Here is a 13863-nt window from a genome sequence, read left to right on the forward strand (position 1 = left end):
GCCATTCCATGGCGGGGACCCCCCTCCAGTGGAAAGGCTGGCGACAATACAGAGCTGGGGGCACATGCTCATGGCAGGGGCAGTGTGGGGGCCTCCTGTCCAGCACTCTCAGAATGCGCACTATCTGCAGTGCAGACAGTGCACATTCTGAGGGTGCTGGTGTGCTACGTCGTAATGAGGCCCTCAGTTACCATGGACTAATATGATCTGCATTTGAGGCAAAACCTAACAGAATTACATAAAAAAGCTTAACATATTAACTATATACCTGCTACTATTGCATGATAAATGCTACAGGAGAAACAATTCCTAACACACTTGTGAGGGAGATTCAGAGCAGGTCTTTACCCAATAGTACTAGATCCACAAGGAGACAGTACATAAAAAAGATTACATTTTTTCAACCTTCCACAAATACACCTAACCGCAAAGGGACTGCAGATTCCAAAAGTGATTTACACCATACAAATGGTGGGAATGTGCAATACAAATACATTTAACTTAACATACTGTGCTTCCATCTTTGGCCTCATTGTCATACAGAAGATATGGCACAGTTAAAAAGTACATAAATTATATATAACATCAAGTATATATGGGCTCTCCACACAAGTCAGATTTGTCACTCAAAGATAACTGTTGAGAAAATTCACAGCGGTCTCAGGAGTAAAACTATAAATCCTCAACCATTCTACTAATAATGTTCCATGAACTATAAACATCTAAGTTTCATCTTACACATGCCAGTGAGTCAGTTCCTCTAGCAAATCCTTCAAATGTCCTAGAAACATTACAGAATGGAGTTCTACAAGGAAAATTAGATCAAGGTCATATCTAATGAATCCCAGATCGTGCTCACCTCGCTCTCTCCCTAAAAAAACACAAACGTTTTTTTTTTTCTTGGAGCAGGGCCCTATGGAAAAAAATACAATTTCACATTGTTTTTTTCTTTTGTCTCTCCTATAATTTAAAAAAAATGCTGAATGCTGAGAAACCTGCCAAGGGCACAATAGCAATCATCCAATGCACATGGTGCTGGGCTTTTGTCATACATGTCAATGAAAGCACAGCAAAAATAGGCTTTGTTATCCTTTATGGAACCTAGCAAAGTGGTGATTGTATCATGGAAAACAGTGATGTGCCATGCAGTGAGATGGACATCCTCAGAAAAAAAAAACAATCTTATTAAAATCATCATAATTAATGCTGGTAGTAAGCAGATAAGTTACATTAAAGTTGAAGCAGAGCTCCTCGGCATCCCGAGGGAAGGATTTCAAGTGGTTACAAAGGGTCATGTGGTGTTTACTGTGTACAACAGCTGCTGTAAACAAAAAGTGCCATCCTCTCTTTGAAATGGAATAAATAGAAAAAGGGTTCCTAAGCAAGGAAGGTTTTAGCCACCTTGCTTGCTCCAGCCGTATTCTGTTGCTTATGAAAATGCATAATAATGTATTAGCAAGAGCCAATATCATGGAAACAATATAATGGAAATAGGAAAATAATGTTTGGGAAAGGGTGTAACAAGTAGAATATCAGTGGATGTAAACATATTTTGAAGTCTGCCTTCAGTATTCCAAAGATAGGAGAAATAGTAGAAATGCAAAATTAGCAACATTGGATACAGCATTCAGAGCTAAAACAATATTTCATATGATGGTCGGGAACAGATGATTAGCAGGAAAGTTGTTTTCAGTTTACTGAGTCTCTGTAAAACAAGGAAAAGAAAAATCCATGTGATCAGACAGGAACATGGTCCCATGGCTTCTGCAACGTACGTAGTGGAAAACCTTAATCTGAAAATAAATGGATAAGATATGTTACCCAAATGAAGCATGCCTATAGCCAGGAGCTAAAGATGGATCTGAAGTTGCCAATACCTCACCTAAATCTGCAGGAACAAGGAGATACAACTTTATGTCACTTACGCCCGCTGGAGTCACAGACAGGTGAGGTTTGTAAGACAAATTTATTTTTAATCCAGAGATATGAGTTTGCCAAAAGGTAGATGTTCATAATGGGAGAGACACACAAGTTGTATTTACATTGCCTTATCGATACATACATTATATTCACTTTGCTGGACCCTGTCACTACAGTCCTTCCTTCCTTCTGAAGCTTACAGGTTTTTCACTTGTCCATTAAATTCTTTGCGTCTCTCCCCTTTGATTCTTCAATCACCATTGACCCTACATTCCTCCCTAATTGCACATTACACAGTGACTACCCATAAGCTGTCAGTGATATTTCCCATATTGTCCAAGCTATGATGCAGGGCAGTATGGCTTCCCTGGCTTACATGAAAACTTGATATTGTGAATCAACTAGCTCCCACCACTCTTATTAATGTGAGCAGTGATCACCAATAGTCTTTTCACTTTTAGCTTGGGCCATCTTTGTTCCCATATGAATTTACTGACCTATGTTTTCCAGGAGTATTTCATGATGGGGATCACTATGTTGCTTGAATTATTCAGTTTCATTTATCAGGGTTAATTCTTTGTCTATTTCTCTTCTCTGTCAACTGAATGTTTTCATGGGACATCATCTTTATTAGTTATATTATTACTTAGAAGACAGGCGGTGGGGCAGCAAATACTGGATTCTTATGAGTAACAGTTATACCTAGAGCTTATATCTAAGCTCAGGTATACAGCCCTTTACTCTGTGGTATTTCCAAAACTCATCTGAGACACCAGTGATAATGTGAAGTCCAAGCACAAGCTGCAAGTTTTTTCAGCCACTAAGCTGCTTTGCTGTGAAGTACCTCAATATTCACAGAGATAGTTCCAACATGTGCACTGGTATATAACACCCCAAAGTGACTGGTAGTACAGTACCTCAATCAATCAATCAGGATTTATAAAGCGCAGCTAATCACCCGATATGGTATCCAGGCGCTTGCAGGTCCCAGAGGCTTACTCAAACAGTCAGGTCTTGAGGGCCCTTCAGAATTCTGGAATTGAAGTGATGGTCCGAAGATCTGTGAGGAGACTGTTCCAAGTTTTTGCTGCAACATGAGAGAAGAAGTGTCCTCGACTTCTGCTTCAGTAGATGCAGGGAGTATGAGCAAGTGAAAGGGAGGCAAAACGTAGTCTTCTTGACGGTTGGTGGCAGTTCAGGAGGTGGTTAATGTATGTGGGTCTTTGTTTGCGTCGAGCCTTGTGTGCGTGGGTTAGCAGCCTGAATTGACATCTCTTCTGTACGGGGAGCCAGTGGAGTTGCCTGAGGTAGGGTGTGATGTAGGTTCGTCAGGAAAGCCCGAGGATGAGTCTGGCTGCGGTGTTCTCTATGGACTGAAGCCTCTGTAGGAGGTGCGTGGTGATTCCTATGTAGAGGGCATTGCCGTAGTCCAGTTGACTGGTGATGAGGGTCTGTATCATGGTGCATCTCGTGAGTAGGGGTAGCCACTTGAAGATCTTACATAGCATGTGCAAAGTGAGGAAGCAGACAGAGGAGACTGCATTGATCTGTGATTTCATGGTGAGCTTATTGTCAAGGATGATTCTGAGGTTTCTGGCATGGTTGGAGGGAGTGGGTTTGGGTCCTAGGTCTGACGGCCACCAGGAGCTGTTCCATGTGTTGCTGCTGTTGCCAAAGATCAGCACTTCTGTCTTGTCTGTGTTCAGCTGAAGGCAGTTCTTCATCCAATCAGCGACGATTGTAATGCATCTTTGGAAATTAGTTCTGGTGGTGGAGGGGTCGTCGGTGAGTGAGAGGATAAGTTTGGTGTTTTCAGTGTAGGAAATTATGTTGAGACCGTGGGATCTGACGATGTTGGCCAGCAGGGTCACATACAAGGTCAGATACCAGGAGTTTACCTGAAGTTTATTAGCTTCACCACGTGTTAGCATGGATTTCTGTTAGTGAAAAATCATAATAGATGAGAATCTCCTCTTTCTATTAGTCACGTCCTTTCTCTTCTGATTATAAAACATATGAAATTGACACCAACTTCAGGTTTTCAATCAACAACATGTTGTCACATCAGAAAATATGTTTGATGTTATTTGACGGAACTAATTAATTGTACTTCATTTTAAAATGTTTGATATGTGTTTGATATGTGTTATTGAAGAAGCACAGGCATAAATATTAAAGTGGCACTTACTGAACAATCAAGGGTTGATCATCAAAAATAAATGGTTTGTTTAACATTGCTGCTATTGCGTGGTGTTTTGCAGTTGACTTTAACACAAGTCCTTTGTCACCAGGTACTTGGTTTGTTTTCAACTCTTCAGCTGCCCACAGACCTAATAATAAGCATATTGTTAAAGTTAATATACAACTAAAACCATTTAATGCATGGACAACATCAATGCAAACGAAATAAACACAATACCATGAATCTTTTTAATAATGTAATGTATTCTTGGTGAACAAATACACAAATACACTAGAGATCAAATTATGTATAAACATGGCAATAAAAAACAAAAAACGAAGTAAAGGTTGATTGGCACATAAGTGAAAAAACGTGCAGCTGCTGAATCTGTAGCTTGTCCCCGATAACAAGATTCACAGTACTGGTGGGTGACGACTCTGCGCCCACAAACACCACTACCATGCAGTAAAACCAAGCCAGTATTATGCAATTAAAAGTTCATCTCACGAGAAATGGGAACAACTGGAATAATGACCCAGTTTTACAAAGCAGAATTCTACATTGCATTACCTTTTCCATTGGGATTAATGCCCGCATTTAGTACCTGATCTGAGCAGATTATAAAATATGAGTGGATTGGTTGGTGCAGGGACAGGGAGAGCGAGGCAGATGGAAGGGTGTGAAGCATGCTGGTGGGGAGAACACTGCATGCTCCCATTGTGTTTGTGGTGGTTGGGCAGGAGCCATGCTCCTACTATCTCTGTAAATGGGTCAGCGTGAGCCAAAGGACTTGGTTGACTGCACTTGCAACACAAACTACATGTGATCTTACCCGTGGATTTTCTGAGAGGTAAAATTGGATTTGGATTTCCTGCACCTGGAATATTCAGGTGAGGGAACACTGGTCAGCTTGAGCAAAGTGGAACCCTACACTGGACTTCTTCTCCACCCTGAAACATCGTAAAGACCCCTTAATTGGTAAGAACACATTTTGAGCAACAACATGTTTTTTGGGTAAAGGATGTGGCAGGATTTAAAAGTGTGTGGGCAGGATTTTCCTCCAAAGAAAGAAAACTAATGTTTCATTCCCACCTTAACTTCCAGCAGGATGGACTATTCAATTTTAGATCATGGGCTAGGTGCAGAGGCACGTATGAGAAGCACAAGTTCATTTTTCTGAAATTTCAGAGTTGCCTGATGCTCAGGATGGAGACAGAAAGATGGCATTTTAAAAATAACATCCAGAGAGCCGTAGGTAGAAAGTTGAGCATACCATCCTGAAGAAGTGTCCGAGGTTCTGGTTTAGGAGGTATGTAAATGCGAAAGTAAAAGGACTCTTTATTGAGAGGGGAACAAATTAAAATGTACCTGCATGCTGCCAAAAAAGAAAACTGAAAGGAGAGTTTGAACAATATGGAAAACAATTGATGGCAAGTATACGGGAAGGCAGGACGATTATAAACAGTATCATAAAATATAAACAAGTGTCAAAATAGACAAATTATAAATAAATGAGATATAATACCCAGAAAAGGAGACGCTGATATACCAAACTTTCCAGAATGTTTGGCATAACAGCCTAGAATAAGGATAAAAGGGGTAATGTATTATTGGTCAACCAATGTACACCCTGAGATAAAAGACGAATAACATAAAATTGATGCCAGATGGAATGTCACTGGGATGGGGTGACGTACAGTTAAATACGTGTACGCCTAAGACTATATGAAATGGCTAAAGTGGTGCTAGAGAGAAGGCAGCTTCTGCCAACCATGGCAAAAGTCATAATTTTAGTGATATCCATTCTAGTAGGAGATGTAAGATTAGCTGTACATTCTATCAGCCTATGTCTTTTTTAGGTTTTGCTTGTGCTGTGGTGAAATCTTTTGTATTAGAAAATAAAATCTTAAAAGGTGCTTGCAGCCCACCCACAGCCTTCCCATTACTTATCTTTGGTAGGCTTCCTAAGTCACTCTCCTTTTCTTGCTTCTCATTGGTCAGCAGCAGCCTCTGACATCATCTGACTGCACTTCCTTTCTTCATTTCTCAGCCTCATCAGCTTCGTCTGTTCCTTGGTGTCTAGATCAAGTCCCCTTTCCGGTTGGCAATCAGTGGCTGGCAACCATTCCACTAGTGTTGCTCTTCTGAGGTACTTTTTTTTCATTCCATGCCCGTACTGCGAACATTTTTGCATTATTGTGCAAACTCGAATTGTGATGTTGTGCGTTTAAAATTTAAAACGCTAACACTTTTGCAGGATGGACACTGTACAGTTAGTTAGTCCGTGATGCCTCTGGTAAAAGAAAACCCCAGCTTCGGCACGTAGAGGGCACCTGGAGTCTAAGGAACTCGGGTGTCATGCACACAATCTAAGTGGGGCGAACACTCGTGCTGGTGTGTTTATTTGTAATAACGATGAGGCAGCACTAGGCATGTAAAGGGCACTGGAGTCTAAAACGCTCAGGTGTCATGTACACCGTTTAAGTGGTGCGAACATTTGCACATATCAGTATGAATAGGGCCCGCGGTTACGCTCTCTGTCCTCTAGATTTCAACTGCATGTCAAAAGTGTGACGGGGACTAACATATATGGATAAAATGGGTGCGCATTCAGGGGCATATTTATACTCTGTTTGCGCCGGAATTGCGTCGTTTTTTTTTACGCAAATCCGACGCAAAACTAACTCCATATTTATACTTTGGCGTTAGACCCGTCTAGCGCCAAAGATCTTGGAGTTTGCGTCATTTTTTAGCGTGGACACCTTCCTTGCGTTAATGATATGCAAGGTAGGCGTTCCCGTCTAAAAAATGACTCCGAGGCATGTGCGCCTTATTTACACTCCCGGGCAAAAATGACGCCCGGGAGTGGGCGGGTCAAAAAAAATGACGTCTAGCCGCTTTAGCGTCATTTTTTAACGCCTGGTCAGGGCAGGCGTTAAGGGACCTGTGGGCTCGGAAGGAGCCCAGAGGTGCCCTCCCATGCCCCCAGGGACACCCCCTGCCACCCCTGCCCACCCCAGGAGGACGCCCATGAATGGAGGGACCCATTCCAGGGAACTGAAGGTAAGTTCAGGTAAGTATTTTTTTTTTTTTTTTTGGGTGGCATAGGGGTGCCTGATTTGTGCCCCCCTACATGCCACTATGCCCAATGGCCATGCCCAGGGGACATAAGTCTTATGCCCAGGGGACTTATGTCCCCTGGGCATGGCCATTGGGCAAGGGGGCATGACTCCTGTCTTTGCTAAGACAGGAGTCATTTAAATGGGGGTTGGGTGTAAAAAAAAATGGCGCTAATCGGGTTGAGGCGAACATTTTGCCTCAGCCTGACTTGCCCCATTTTTTGGCGCCCAAGCTCCATTTTCCCCTACGCCGGCGCTGCCTGGTGTAAGTCATTTTTTTTTACGCACACCAGGCAGCTCCGCCGGCTAACGTCATTCCATAAATAAGGCGCCCACATGGCGCTTTGAAATGGCGTTAGCCGGCGTTAATTTTTTTGACGCACAACTGCGTTGGCGCAGTTGTGCGCCAAAAAGTATAAATACGGCCCTCAGATTCTGAATTTGCATAGGTGACACACATGCCTCTCATGTCTGCCCTTCTTCATAATGCAGGTCGCCTGAGTGAATCATACATGAACACGCTCATCTTTATATTCTAAAATGTATCCTTTGCGAGAATGAGGCCCAAATGGTGTGTAAACGCTTTCAGCCCTGTGTTCGATGGCACCCCTGCACGAGCTCTATAACTGAATCCATGAACGTTCATAGCAGTTGGGACACTATTATTGTCTACTAAAAAGTGGAACACGCCAAAGAACGTTTATTTATGTTTTGTGTTTATTAAAGTGGCAGTCAGAGGAATGCATTCCCAGAGTAGTCACATTTTTTGTCCTGTTGTCTGTCTTGATTAGAACTTTTGCATGTAAATGCCTTTTTCCAGGCTTTGGCATACACCTGAGCAAAAGGCAATGGTTACCTCAGCTGACAGAAAAAAAGTCTCCAAACAGGAAATACTGAGCACAGAGGGTGGTCTTGTACCAGGTACAGGAGTAATTAGGAGCATTACCTAAATGCTATTGGAAGTGCAGTTACAGTACCCACTGCCAAAAAACAGCTCATCTCAGTGTCACTGTTATTGTTAAAGACATTTCTAAGTGCAACGTTATGTTATGCTGTGTGTATGCAGCCCATCATCACTATTTTAAAGGCCCTTGATCCCAGAGCAGAATCAAAATGCAAGAGCCATGAAGATGTCTATAACTGGGTACAGGATCTGTGTTTTCAGACCTCCGAGGAACTTTGAGGAGTCTGTGGCACTCCACGTTGAGTCTTTTTTCACTATCCAACCGAATTAAAATCACAGACTGAAATCTCAGCTCTGCAAAATTTATATTAAACAAGTCATGTATAGCTCAGCGGGTTAAATACATTTCAGTATTGTATATAAACCTCAGAAGGTGTGCTTGGAAAGCTCGCCTAGCCCACCGTGGGGCAAGTTCAGATTTTCATTTCCAAGGTCAGTACTAAATACTTATCTTCATGTTACTCCACTTAATTCATGGTGTTTCAGAATCCCTCTAAGTAGTGCTGTACGTGTCAGTCGGACTGCCCTTGAGAACAGTCTGTTGTTTTTCCCCACCCTGCCTGAACTCCCAAACCTGTACTAAACCCCCCCACCCCCCACACATGCCTGCACGCCTCCATATCCTACAGTTGCTCCACATCCTGTGCTAAATGCCCGACCTCCCTCAGCCTATAACAGCTCACAACCCAGCAAGGTCGGATTGGGATCAGAATTAGCACTTCTTAAAAAAAAATAGTGGCCCACATTCCCGGATCGTGCTCTTTCATGAAACACCTTTCATTGGACTCATTTTTATAGAAATGTTTGGCAACTTTAGCATTGTATAATTTATAGAGCCAGTAACATGGGTTAAAACTAAAACCACTGCATTTTGGCCAGGCAGGCAACGTGAAATATTATGGTCCAAGGGTCTGAACACCTGATCTGACGGGTATTTTAATGTCCGGCCCCGTCCGAAAATGAAGAAAATCATCTGAATCCAGTATTTTTCCCCAATCAGTGTGTACTTTAAACAGTAACCATAAAGCAAATGCACTTTATAATGATGTTTAAAGCTGCCTTAATAACCCATGACTGATCAAATTAACAAAGACAAAACAGCCATTTTTTGTTAAAAAAAAGTGTTTTATATATAAAGACTCCTCTTTAATTATCATGCTATGGCCTTTGCAGAATTTTAAAACATGAACAATGGCAAATCGCTTATTTTTTTGGGTAGTTTTATATAGTATGAATTCGTCCCAAGGGTACTGAATTGATTTACATGAGCACCAGTTGCATTATAGGAGATCAATTGTTTTTTTATTTTAGGCCCCGGGAGATTAAGGCCCTCATTATGTCCCATTCAGTCTTCTGCCCAGGATCACAGGATGTTGAGCTAACTCCGGGTTGTAGTTTCCGAGTTCCTAAGTTAGCAGCACTGGTCAAGGTGGTCTCACAATAGCTAGGCCTATGCAAAACACACCAGTGTCCCCACACTCAACCCCTACTAAGCCCTGAAAGACACTGGGGCTGAGGTGACATCTCGCTCCCAGCAAAGCCCATGCATACGCCCTCCCCTTCCACCAAGGCCTGAATTGATGTGAAGGCCCCGTGGGGGAGAGGGAAAAGACACTGCTTTTGGACCAGGTAAAGCCCAATGGGGGTGAGGTGAGGTGAGAATGACCCTGCAGACAGAGCAACAAATGGCTCCCAGGGAGGCCGCTTCTCACTCGCCCCCTCCTCAGCCCACTTTAGCCTCAGGGTTATGGCCTTGAAGAAGAGGAAAAAGCAAAGAGCAAAACTTCTGGGCTGGCTTGGAAGTTAGGAGGGTGCGTCGGGGGCAATGGGAGCTGAAGTGACTATGGTGCAAAGGGCATCCCACCCGACACCACACCCCTCCCCCGTCCAGCGAGGCTACTTTGCTCTTCCTGTCCCAGCCTCTATTGACAGCCTGGCAGATGAGGAACACTACTTTTGGGGGTTTGTGGAGCCCTACTGGGGCGAAGCTAAAGACTGCTACGGCAAGGCTTAGTGATGCAAGCCACTGCCCCACAGACAGCCTGCCCTACATTCCAGTGCCCTAGTGGGGGCTGGCAAAGATAGCCAGGCTCGGTGGGCTGGGTGACTGAGGGCTTCAAAAGATCCAGCCCACAGGTAATTTTTAGGCATCGGCCCATCACCCCATGCCCGACTGCCCTCCCTCCCAATCCGACCCTACCACCCTGTACTAACTCCATCTTCACTACTAGCAATCCTGGACTGATGTCCCTCCCGGGTGGGGGGGGGGGACAACTAGACCCTAACTTCGGGGGCAGCTAACACTTTGAACAATAAGTGCTAAGCCATCTCCAGAGTTCAAATGTAAATTATTTGTGGCTCCTCCCTTTACCGTTCTTGCAGAGTGCAATTTTTCTGAGCAACATGTAGAATTTATTGAATCCTCATTCCTGGTAGTGTGGCAAAGAGTACACAGGCTACTTAGAGGAACATGTATAAAGCATTTCATATTACCAATATGGACAATGAGAAAATGACACGACTCAAAAGAAATCCAACACCAATTTAGGAAAATAGATGCACTTTCATCTTTCTTTAGACACCAAAATGAACTTTGAAGCTTCTGTAGAAACAAAGTTGTAGCTTATCAAATGACAGTACTGTGTCGGTTTAAACGGCTTCCATTAAAGTCAATGGGAAAGACAGCAGTGTGCACTCAGGCACTTGTAGGGTGAGTTCTGGCGAACCCACAGGAACTTACGGTTCTGCGGGGACCTAGACCACGAGACAACAGTCAAACTTTTGTTACCTTGCCCAGGGAGTCTGGTTGTAGAGGTGACATGGCTGTCCTTGGTGCTGAATGGTCCTCTGTGGCTGGTGTGCTTTGCACAAAGTAGCAAAACTGGACTTGGGGGTGGACTCACACGCTACCCTTTGGATGTAGATGTATTTGGGGGGCAGAACCAGGATTCAACAGTTGGATCTTCATCACCTTGTGGTAATAAGTAAAGGTCCAGTGTTTAACTTCCTGTATGGAATGCCAATTCTCTGATGAGATTGAATATATATGGGAGCTCAAAACCAAGGGGATTGGACCTTAGTCCCCCATATGTAAGTGATCCAATTAGAAAAGGTGAGTTCCCGTTGAATTATAGTCAATAGACAAGTTGATTCTTGTTTCAAGATAGTTTTAATTCACCATATTCATCCAAAATAAGAGTATCACATAGAGCATGTGGAATGCTCAGCCATGTAGAGGTAACAAGTAGAACATGTGAAGTGCTCAGCCAACACGTGTTTCGCCCTCTTGGGTGTGTCCACCAGGGCTTTCTCAAGGCTGCGAAAGATTAAATAAGGTTGGTTTTAAAAGGGTGAGAATAATTGACTACTTAGTCACATGGATCAAGTCGCACCCGAGCGTAAGTCCCAAAAGATTGTAGGAAGGGAGCTCTTGCTATTGCTGTCAGGTCTGAGCTCGAGCAACAGCAAGGTGTAGTTGGAAAAATTCCTGTAGAGAGAAGTGCAGTTATCAAGGTTAATTCTACGTGAGAGAGGTGAGGAGCAGTCTTAAACACAGCAAGGAGGTGTACCGTGATATTTAAAATGAGATAGTGAGTAAGGAAAGACATATTGAATATAGAATTTTATCTGTAAGTAGAGCGATAAAATCATGGGTTGGTGCCGGCATGCATTTTAATTAAGGTAGTCGATAGACCAAAAGAAGTTCATGCCAGATGGGCGATTATTGTGCTGCATGCAGTTTGTGCATGAATGGAGTCGGAAAAGTAATAAAAACATACCATACAAAATAATTTGGCGTCAGAAATTATTATACAAGTTTCAGTAATGATCAATCTGCAAGGAAAGAGGAATATAACAGTACTTCGCATTTGGTCAACTGTACTGGGTAAATAAATTGTCACGTGAATTCTAGTAATAGGGATAGATGAAAAATAAAAATAAAAATAAAGAATATTTAATAAGATAAAATTAATTGAGACAGGCATTTAGGGAAAGGAATAATACGTTATGTATTGCTGAAATGGATAGAAACACATATGGTAATGCGTTACACGATTTCCCTCAGTAATAACATCTGTTACCACAAGCAAGGGTGATAAGGTTGCAAGCGATAGAAATTTACAAACTGGGGACGAACAGGACTGTCCCAAGATACCCACAAGAAAAAATAGGCTTGGAACACAAAATGGATTTATTAAGATGCGAGGATCTGAGGTGGTTGCGGAGAAAGGCAAAGGTTAGCTGATTCAAAATGTTGCAGTCATTGCATTCGGGAATATTCAATCTGTCGCAACCTTGGCAGCTGCCATACTGAGGAACGCATGGATTGAAAAGGGGCCTTCTTTTATGTTGGTGATACCTGCTCCGAGAATGTGTCAAATGGAAAGGAAAAATAAAGTGCCATATTGGAAGGATACACTGGTAATGGATCTGCCTGTGTCGAATGAAAAGTAGAAGACAAACGGGTGTGTGTATTAAGTGACAAACTGAGCGGACTTGAAGGGCTGTATAATATGAAGAGGGGGTGGGAGGGCTCAAAGGATAAGTAAAAAATGCAGCCCGTAGGGTCGCTAGATGCGAGGAGACTGAATTGATCATAATAACCGGGGATAAGTTATTAGAGGTGTCATGCTAAATGGACTGTGCTCAAATAGAGATCCCATCACTGGGGTAATACTCTAGTTGACAGTAATGCCAGGGTTGACCATGGTCCTCAGGATTCATGATGCATCCTGTATAGCGTATTGTTGGTAGTGATAATAGGAAAAACCAAAAGAAAACAAAAGAAGAAGAAAGATGATAAGTAAGAGGGATATGTGCTAGACAATAAAATACACATGTATAACGAGTAATGCAGAATGAAGTTAAGCTAGTTAGAGAAGCCAGTAGTGCCATTCTGAGTCTTTGTTAAGACCTTGGCGTATTGTGTCGTAATGGATGATTAGACGGCTTTCTTCTTGGCGCAGTCACAGTTCTAAGTTGCCACCTCTAGGGTGCTGTTTGAGTCGTAGAAGGCAACAGAAGGAAAAAGTACGTTGATCTATTCAAGTTCACACGCCATCTAAAGCTCAAATCCTTCTTTTCTTCTTTCACCCCTCTACCCACCTTATCTTCTCCACTACCAACCACTTGTGATCTCACAGTTCAAGACTTTGAAGAAATGTCTTCTGAGCAATTTGTCTAATGTTAATCAACCAGACACCCCTATTACTACCATAGCACAATATTTGGAAATTGAGATAAACCTTTACCATCCGTTTGACCTACCCACTAAATCTACATTCACTCCTGTGTTACTGGCTGGCAAATCAATAGATCTCTTCTTCACAGCAGTATCCAGCGATCTTGACAAAGAATACCAGAAGTACTGTAAAAAACGTAAATTTTTACCTTCCAATATCAATATGCAACAGAAACAGGCCCTCCAACAATTACAGTCAAACAAATCACTTGTTATTAAAGAGGCTGACAAAGGTGGCAACATTTTCATACTCAATCAAAATGATTACCTACAGGAAGAATACAGACAACTCAATGACACTAGATGCTATGAGCAATTATCTTCTAACCCTACAAATGAAATTCAAGAAAAAATACGCAACATGCTAGAACACTGGCACTCTCGCCAAATAATTTCATCTAAAGAAAAGGCTGCTTTATACTTACCTCATCCGACC

The 13863-nt window shown here is 42.6% G+C and overlaps 1 protein-coding gene across 1 annotated transcript in view; it reads right to left on the reverse strand.

The window, feature by feature from the left end:
- Nucleotides 1–13863, reverse strand: part of CLGN (calmegin) — a 317529-nt gene that overhangs the window by 163489 nt on the left and 140177 nt on the right. Inside the window, exon 5 of the mRNA XM_069241043.1 lies at nucleotides 4109–4250. Within this exon, the coding sequence (XP_069097144.1) occupies nucleotides 4109–4250 (142 nt within the window). The remainder of the gene's footprint in view (nucleotides 1–4108; nucleotides 4251–13863) is intronic.

The sequence above is a fragment of the Pleurodeles waltl genome, chromosome 1_2 (genome assembly GCF_031143425.1).
Source record: "Pleurodeles waltl isolate 20211129_DDA chromosome 1_2, aPleWal1.hap1.20221129, whole genome shotgun sequence".
Lineage (NCBI taxonomy): Eukaryota > Metazoa > Chordata > Amphibia > Caudata > Salamandridae > Pleurodeles > Pleurodeles waltl.